The sequence below is a fragment of the Lontra canadensis genome, unplaced genomic scaffold (assembly GCF_010015895.1).
Source record: "Lontra canadensis isolate GAN:19392208 unplaced genomic scaffold, GSC_riverotter_1.0 scaffold1, whole genome shotgun sequence".
Taxonomy (NCBI): domain Eukaryota; kingdom Metazoa; phylum Chordata; class Mammalia; order Carnivora; family Mustelidae; genus Lontra; species Lontra canadensis.
Window position 1 is genome coordinate 51,495,536 of NW_022630995.1, and position 9,704 is coordinate 51,505,239.

The window sequence follows — 9,704 nt, forward strand, 5'->3', positions numbered from 1 at the left end:
TAATGAACACTTTTCATTCCCCAGTAGCATCTTGTATCACCATGAACCACCCTTTTCTAGGAAAATGAACTCCTCACATGACCTCTCATACTTCCTTAGCAACTTATTTTCAAGATCCCTTGCCAGCTTCCTTTCTCTTTGCCTATCAAATTCTACAATTCTTTGTGGCCTTCTCTTGAGTTCTCTTTTTCTCTCACTTTACATTTTTCCCTGAATAAAGATGGGAAGTAGGTTATGGTTATCTGGTTGTCACAGCAGGATTTGTTGAAAACATGACTTTTTCCCCATTGCATGTTCTTGGCACCCTCGTTGAAAATCAATGGTCACAGATGTTTATTTCCACATTCTCGATATTATTGCACGGGTCTATATGTCTATTCTTATGCCAGTGTGGCACTGTAGCTTTGTAGTGAGTTTCAAAAGTGGAGTTTGAGCTCTCTAATTTTGTTTTTCTTTCCCATATTGTTTTGGCTATTTGGGGTCCTTTGCAATTCCATATGAATTTGTAGATCAGCTTTTCCACTTCTGCAAGAAAGTCAGTCAGTGGTTATTCTTGATAAATTTTTTTAATAAAATGAGAATTGTATACCTTCTTAGCATAATTAAAGTCACTCTCATGCTTAAAGTAGAAACACTAGAAACAGTCTTATTAAATTCAGTAACAAAATAAGGATAGCTATTATTCATAATTAAAGTCACTCTCATGCTTAAAGTAGAAACACTAGAAACAATCTTATTAAATTCAGTAACAAAATAAGGATAGCTATTATTATTATATAATATTGTCTTGTATATATTATTCACTACAGTTAGAAAAAAAGAAAGTAATTAAAAATATAAAAATTAGAAAGAGTAGGTAAAATTAACTCCATTTGCAGCTAATATGATTGCATCCATGAAAAACCCAGGAAACTCGATGGAAAAACTATAATAAACAGCAGAAACACTTAGTTGGCAGCATACACAATTATACAGAAGTCATAGCTTTTGTATATCCAAACAAAACCAAAAGCACCTACATCCTAATTTCTGGAACTTGTGAATATGTTACCTTACATGGTAGAAGGAGCTTTGCAGGTGTGATTAAGGATCTTGAGATGGGGAGATCATCCTGGATTACCTAAGTGGGTCTAATGTAATCACAGGGGTCCTTGTAAGAGGGAACAGGAAGATCAGAGTAAGAAGAGAAAGATATGACAATGGGAGCAGAGACTAGAGTGATGTGCTCTGGAGATGGAGAAAGGGGTCATAAGCCAAACAACGCAAGTGGTCTCTAAAAGCTAAAAAAAAAAGACAAGAGAGCAAACTCTCCCTCTATATCCCAGTGCTCTCCCATTTCGATCCAGCCCAGTGAAATCCATTTCAGACTTCTCACCTGCAGAACTATAAGATAATAAACATGTATTATTTTGAGTCACTAAAGTTGTAGTAATTTTTTACAGCAGCAGAACACTGATAGGTTCAGTGACAAAAATGACTTGCACAACGGCAAGGTCTCTCATAGTCTTGATTAGGAAGACTCAACAGCATGCTGTTGTCAATTCTACCAAAGTTGATCTGTAAATTTACCTCAAATCCTATAAAGACCCCAACAGGTTATTCAAAATTCATGTGGAATATTAAAGCAAGAAAAAAAATAGAGAAAAAAGTTGAAAAAGAAGATCAACCAGGAGGAAACAGCCCTAACAGCTGTTAAAATTACTAAAATGCTTTCATAATTGAACTAATGTAATAGAGGTAATAAACAGATTTACTAATGAAATAAAATAGAAACTTCAGAAATATAGACAAATACATAAAAGATTTAAGGATATGATAAATCTTAATCTCAAATCAGTAGTTAATAATAATGTGAAACCAGACAACTCTCTAAAAACAGTGGATAAATTCCAAGCAGAATAAGGATTTGAATGTTAAAATGGTAAACTTCAGAAGTAGTTGGAAGAAGTATGGGAATACCTGTCTATAACTTCAAATGGGGAAGATCTTTTCAATATGACATAAACCAAAAGACATATATTAAAAGACTGACAAATATAAAAAAAAAAAAAACCCTACCTTGCAAAAATAAATATAAGAAAAATCAAAAGCAATGACAAACTAGGAAACAACACTTGAACATATATCTCAGACAAGGGATAATTTCACTAATATGTGAAGAGTTTCTATAAATTGAGACATTTGAAAAAAATATATTCAAATTTATTTGGGATACAAATGTAAGTAATCTGAGAAATAGTTTTCCATAAAATTGAAAAACATTGAAGTTTGATACTATATAGTATTGACAAGCTATAATATTCTTATACCTAAAAATACTGTCATATAGATTTTGAGAGGGGAATTGGGGTGCAATTCGGAAGTAATTTTAAAATCTACAAACATGTTCAAATGCTTTAACCCAGAAATCTCACATCTAAGCATTTATTCTACAGATATTTTTGCTCAAGTATGACTTATGTACATATAAGGTCACTCTTTGTAAAATTGTTTTAAATAAAATTGGAAATCTTTCAATTCTTATCAGTGGAAGAGTGGTTAAATAAACTATGGTACATTCATATGTAATTACGCAACTGTGAAAAAGACTGAATTATTCCTAAGATTGTTAAGGGTTGGGGGCGGGGAATAAAGGTACAGAACAGCCTGTCAGACTACTTGTGTGAAGGGATGTGGAATACATATAAATAAATATGCCTCATACTTACCTATGCACAAAAACTCCTTGGAAGTAATCCAGGAAGCTACTAATGCAAGCTGCCCAAGGAGAAAGAAAAAGGGTAGCTGGCGTCCAGGAACGGAAAATTTTTCACCAAACCTTTTACATATTGTTAAATTTTGAACTATGTGTATGTGACCTACATTACAAAGTTTAAAAAAAAATCATTGAAATTAAGAAACTGGGACAGGAAAACAACTATAAGATGACAGAATATAGAAATGTAGAGAGAAAATGCAAATTCACCCAGAAGGCCACTGCTACCTGCCCCTTGGGCTCTTCCATTCTCATCTACCAGTGGATTATTAGATCTGTGTAAGCTCAGAATCACCACTCTGCGATGGTAGCTCTGCTCCACATGACAACAAATATATAGGAATTTGAACAATTTCAAGCAAACCAGCCTAACCATGATACTGGCTAAGGGCTTCGTTTACTTGGTAAACACATAAACAATGCCTTTGCTAGACTTTGTTTTAGCTTAACTATTTTAATCCTCACAAAAACTTTAAGAAGTAGGTGTTATAATCTCCATTCTACAGATATGCAAACTGAGGCAAAGGGAGGTTAAATGGTCAGAGGACACAAAGCTATCAAGCAACATAAGTGAAATTTGAGGTCAGGCAGTCTGGCTTCCAGCTCCATGCTCTTGACCATGTGTGTTATAACTTGATTTCTAAGTAACAGTTGGAGTTGACCCATATCTTAAAGACAGACCAGCAGATCTTTTTTCATGGGAAATAAGCTATGTATGTGCTTGTATTTCATAACGTACAGTGTTCTCAGATTCTTTTCCGTAAAAGAAATTGTTTGCAGTTGTGATAGAAAATCAGTACCACTTAGAGCATGCATCTTGCTGCTTGGGTGTCTGTCCTCATAACATTTCCAGTTTCACAGGTGATTTAAATCACAGTTCCCAAATCAAAGATGAGAATGTTAAAGCTAAGGAGTGGTTTATGCCCATGGAGAACTCTAAGAAACGGAAGACCAAGAACACATTATCTTGCTAAATAATGGTAAAAAATCCAGAGGGCTATAACCCTTGCTTCCATCATTTGAGAAAGACTTTCATCATAGTCAGTGTTTGTTTTTTTTTTAAGAAATGTCATATCAAATTATGCTTTTATGTCTTTTTAGGATTTCATCAAGGGTCTTTCCATTTTGCTCCGGGGGACAGTTCAAGAAAAACTCAACTGGGCATTTAATTTGTATGACATAAATAAAGATGGCTACATCACTAAAGAAGTAAGAAATGCCACACCAACACAACTCTCCTTTGGACTGTTTCCATTTTTCTTTTCTAACTTTATATGTTAAACAATTGAAATTATTAATTTGAAAATTGTGTTTTTAGGAAATCTGAAGTATTTTACATGGTGGTGGTGGTGAAATACTCTAATAAAAAACTTGCAATGGATAGGAATAGTTTATGGTGCATATATCTTCAAAGTAAATATAAAACACATAAGGATTGTATTCCTGTTTCCTAATGGCATTCAAATAAATACTGTAAATTGGATAAAGGCTGTGGTTGGAATCAGGAAGAAAATGTATACATACCATGCTGTGACCTTTTTTCTCCCAATATAACATGGAAACAGATACAATTTTAAAATTACCGAGACTGCAATTACCTGTATTGTATAGAACTTAACCTGAAGGGAGTGGTGGGGCCCCCAAACACTATCAGCCAGGCTATCCAAGAAAAAAGGCCCACAGACCAAATTAAGAAACTCCTATCAATGGTTTATTAAACTAGTATAAAACACAGTGAGAAGGGAAAAGGGATAAGGTAAGTTAACAAATTTAGGATAGGGTCCAAATGAGGTTGAAAGTCATTACATGAATCCTGGGGGATGCTCAGTGTTCATAACGTCCCTTCTCACTGACTCACTTGCTTTTCCTGAAGTTGATTTGAGCATGAGGCCCCTCAAACAAAAGGGACCCTGATTCAATGACCTGACCTTACTGATAGAGACACATGGACAAGTGTATCTGACCACAGGTAGAGTGTGACAGCCTGATCGAAGGCCATAGGTTTTGTGTTTTTTGAGCAGGAGATAGATGGGGCCAGAATATTTCTCACCAACGGATGTCTGAAGTAAGACCTCATGAATACTAAGTGCTTCTGCATATTGAGCATATCCTGAACAGCTAGTGCCTCTTGTAACTGGTGTACAGTAATACATTAAATATTTAGTAGCTGGATGCCTTGGAAATATTAGGTACCTCTTGGCCCTTTGATCCCTTTCTATCTCATGTTTAACACAAACATGCTGATCTTACATGTAACACATCTCATGAATTCTGCTTAAATCAGACAAAATTCTTGCTACTTATCTAAACTCAAAACATCTTAAAATGTTTTACCTATGAAGTATAAATTATAAACTACTTTATCATTAATAACAATTGAATACTCTAAAAAGTAAATGTAATATTACATCTGTATTACCAATTTAATCTAGACTTTTATATGGAAATTTCAATATGAAGGAAACAAATGTGAAACAATAAACCTGCATGTCTGAGTAATTAGACATTATTTTTTACCAAGATTAGAAATGACAAGGCAAAAGCTAGATTTTATTTTAATTAAAAAATTAATGAAATTTCAAGGGATTTCCCAGAGTCATACATACTCTTTTGACTAAACTACATGTGTAATTTCTTAATTTAAAGCCATAGTAGGAAAAAACAAGGAAAATCCTAATAAGCTTTGAAACCTATCAGTTAGTTTAGCATAATGCTCATCATACGGAGTTCATTCTCAGTAAAAGGAAACTGATAATCAACATATAAGATATATAATATGTAACTCAATAAAACAAGGTAAGTCTATAGGAAGTCTATGGAAATCTAAACATTAAACCAGAACATTCCTTTCCTGATCATCTTGGATATGTAGGAATTTACTTCATTTTGAAATCAAGATCAGAATTAATTCTTACATTCTGACCCTGCTGCTCTTAAGGCACGAAACTGTTGGCTTTTCCTCTGGAACAACCAAAAGGCACTTAATTGGGGAAAAAAAAAAAATTCGAAACAGAATAGGAATAATCTGTCAGAGTGGTTTCTTCATTCAGTGCAAGCAGCCTCATGTGAGCACCTTTTACTTTTCAGGAAATGCTGGATATAATGAAAGCAATATACGATATGATGGGTAAATGCACATATCCTGTCCTCAAGGAAGATGCTCCTAGACAACACGTCGAAACATTTTTCCAGGTAGGGATGCAAGTAGAAGTCAGAGACGGAGTGAAAAAGAGTCAATGTCCTAATGCTTGCAAAGTATCACAATAACTCAAAAGAATGCAAAAGGAAAAAAAAAAAAAAAAAACTTTTACTGAAAGGGATAAAACAATAGAATATTAACTATCATGCTAATTTCGTAATTTTGGTTTTGAATTTATTAGAATACTGATAACTACAGTTATTGACATTCACTATATCGTAAACAGAACACTAAAAAATCGCTATTTTGCATGTTTTTAATGTTTGTTTTCAATAAATTCTCAAAGAATCCTTATGGTTATAAATCCTTTTTAGTCTCAATTTATAGATGAGAAAACCAAGGCTCTGAAAGTGTCCACAAACTGCCTGAACTGTCCTAGCTAGTGGGCCAGATTTTATCTAGGGCAGCAATTCTAGTGGTCGGCCACATTGTCCTGAATAGGGAACAGGCTAACAGCAGTTGGCCATAGGATTCTTATCACTAAGAAAGGACTCGCTCATGCTCTGAAGCAGTTCTTCCCTAGGAAAAGAGGCTGATGGACTCTTCAACAGCTTCAGCTGTGAGGGTATCGAGGGAGGTTATCAAGGGAGGGTATCAAGGGAGAAGTCTGAACAGTTTTTTGTTCTTTTCTTCCTGAACAGAAAATGGACAAAAATAAAGATGGAGTTGTTACCATAGATGAGTTCATTGAAAGTTGCCAAAAAGTAAGTAATCCCTTTTGCTTTCATAATAGCCACACTAAGTAGAGTCAGCTAGCCACCATGAATGGAGCAAAATACAAAGCTGACCTAACCTTACCACTTGTACACAGCTGAGAGAAGCCCACCACTCTGAAAACCGGCATCAATGGATAATCCAATTAATTTACATTTAAAGAGTGCCTACCCTGAGGAGAGCTATGCAGAAATGCCTAAACATACAAAGTTACACATACACTGCATTTTTCTTTCCTAAATCCTAAATAAATAGAAAGTATTTATCACTGAGGGTTAAAACATGTGAAATTCGAACTGCTCTTTTCCACACTGAGCATATAACATATCATCTCCATAGACTGAGAATTCCAGTACAGCAAAGTATACATCACAGGCCAAGTGTACATCCAATTTCTGCGGAAAACACATTGCTTTAATGGATGAGCACCAGAAATGGCTTTTTGGTTGAACCAGTAATGGTCTTCAGTCATAAAAAATAAAGAGTGGAAAATTCAGAGGGGAAATCCAAAGTGGTTTTCCATCATCTGGTGGGAGATCAGTTTTAGCTTATCTATGATTATTTGACTTGATGCATGGGTAGAGCATTAAGAATTACTAAGATTAAGAATTAAGAATAAATACTTTAAAATAAATGTAGAGACAATGAGGTTTGTTGATACTTTAGCTTTTTTTATTTTCCCTTTACACTTTCCCTTTCTTGGTGTCTGCTTGCTTCCCAATCCATATTTTGATATAGTGGTCTTTAAGAGCATTAAATTGGTGCCATCAGTCTGCTGGGGCTGTTCCTTGGCTTCTAGCCCCAGAAGTCAGCACAAGGCCAGCTACTATTTACCATTACTATAAGCAGCTCACCAAGTGCCATTCACAATCTCCAAATGCCCCTATAATGCCCAGAGTTTATCCCCTGGTTTCTAAGGAATATGCTAAATTGAAAACAGCCACTGGCCAAAGGTGGCTCTCAAACAATTCCTTCTCTGGCAATTTTTAAAGGCTCCTAAAGGTCCTACAGATTTAGCCCTAACGGACCCAGAAAGAGGGGTGAAAGGACTATAGACAGGTCTCCAACCCCCAAACTCCAATCCTGAATGGAGTTGACTCTTAGCTCACACACAAACCCTGTTTCCTTCTACATGTACAAGTCTCTGTGACTTGGCCTACGATCTACCTGGAATTCCAAAATTTGCTTTTGCTCACTTATTTTTGGTCCTACCCTCAGCGCCTCTCTACTGTCCATTCTGGCATTCCAATTTGAGAAATATTCTCTATTAACAGAAGTAAGATTCAAATGAAATATTTAAAGCCTACAGATTCAACAAAATGTAAAATGGGCTCTCCATACTTATCTCTATGGAAAATGGAAAAGATGGTATTGATATTTGCAAACACTTAGTATTTGAGCTTTTGGCTTAAGCAGTAGTGGGGGAGGCAGTACTTAGAGGCAAAACAGTGTACTTTCCCTTGCAGAGATACTTAATTTAATCCCACTGTGCTTCTCCCTTACAGGATGAAAACATAATGCGCTCCATGCAGCTCTTTGAAAATGTGATTTAACTTGTCAAAAGCATCCTCGATCAAACAGACAAATGTGAATTATTCTACCACACTTAAAGTTGGAGCTACCACTCTTAGCATAGATTGCTCAGCTTTACACTGAGGCATATTATGCAAACAAGCTTTGTTTTAATATAAAGCAATTCCCAAAAGATTTGAGTTTTCCAGTTACAAATTTGCATCCTTTTCATAATGCCACTGAGTTCATGGGATGTTCTAAGTCATTTCATACCCTGTGACTATTCCAAATAGAATCTGGCATATAGTTTTATTGATTCTCTAGCCATGGGATTATTGAGCTTTCACATTATCAGTGATTTTAAAATATCAGTGGTTTTTGCTACTCAACCGGATGTATTCAGCCCCAGGATTTTAAATGGTTTTCTAAAATATTGGCATCTGCATTTAATTTCCAGAAATTAATTTTCATGTTTGTATGCTGTAATTCCATTTATACACTAAGTAAACAAGATTACTATAATTAAAAAACAAACACACAGTCCCAGTTTCTATGGATTTGCTGCCTTCTGTTAAAGATACTCATTTATCTGGCATTTTTTATAACATGAAACAAATTAGTTCATCACCAGATGTCAGCATATGCCTAATAAAGCTTATTTAATAAGCATTTCTTAATTTTTCATAGTACATATTATAACCAAGGCCTACATGATGTATATAATTTTGGATTTGTCCAGTCCTCCAGGTTGACTGTTTTCTATTGTGTCATTAAGTGGAGGTCCCAGAAGGTGTGGAACAAAGCAAATATGTTCATAGGCATATGCAAAGGGTCAAGATATCTGCCCTCTGGTATATGGTAATACTTAATGCCAAGTAATTCCCAACAGCATTGAAGGCCTATGCCATCCCCTTTCCCTTGACTCCTTCAAGGTACTTTTGTTTTACACGCCGCCATTCAGGGCCAAAGAGACCTGGACTACCCCAATGCCTACAGGGGACAGAGAGAAAGCAGAATTGAAACCATCAGTGAGTCCATTCTATCCAGAACTACCATACCAAAACGTCACTGAAAATGAAAATAAATGCTAAGCAGTTTACGTGGACTGTATTATGATTTTGCTCATCATAGAACTCCAACAATTCAGATTCTTTTTGCTGATCATAAGCCAAAATCGTAAAGTTGCCACAACACTACTAAGGATACAAACACCCTCCCTGTTTTGCAGAACTCTCATAAAGAACAAGAGGCTACAGTAGGAGGAAATCTGCAACTGTTTTTGCAACAATAAATCAGGTATCTATTCTGGTGTAGAGATAGGATGTTGAAAGCTGCCCTGCTATCACCAGTGTAGAAATTAAGAGTAGTACAATACATGTACACTGAAATTTGCCATCGCGTGTTTGTGTAAACTCAATGTGCACATTTTGTATTTCAAAAAAATAAAAGCAAATAAAATGTTTATAACTCTACTGGTCTATGTTATAGGCATTTATTTCAACAAATTTTATAAATACTAAATTA

General features: G+C 35.3%; 1 protein-coding gene across 5 annotated transcripts in view; it reads left to right on the forward strand.

The window, feature by feature from the left end:
• Positions 1-9,126, forward strand: part of KCNIP4 (potassium voltage-gated channel interacting protein 4) — a 1,119,538-nt gene extending 1,110,412 nt beyond the window's left edge. For all 5 annotated transcript variants that reach the window (XM_032854145.1, XM_032854183.1, XM_032854173.1 and 2 more), the window contains 4 exons: positions 3,857-3,964; positions 5,843-5,947; positions 6,596-6,658; positions 8,174-9,126. In XM_032854145.1, coding sequence (XP_032710036.1) covers positions 3,857-3,964; positions 5,843-5,947; positions 6,596-6,658; positions 8,174-8,221 — 324 coding nt within the window. In that variant the 3' untranslated portion in view covers positions 8,222-9,126. The remainder of the gene's footprint in view (positions 1-3,856; positions 3,965-5,842; positions 5,948-6,595; positions 6,659-8,173) is intronic.
• Positions 9,127-9,704: the final 578 nt, after the last annotated feature.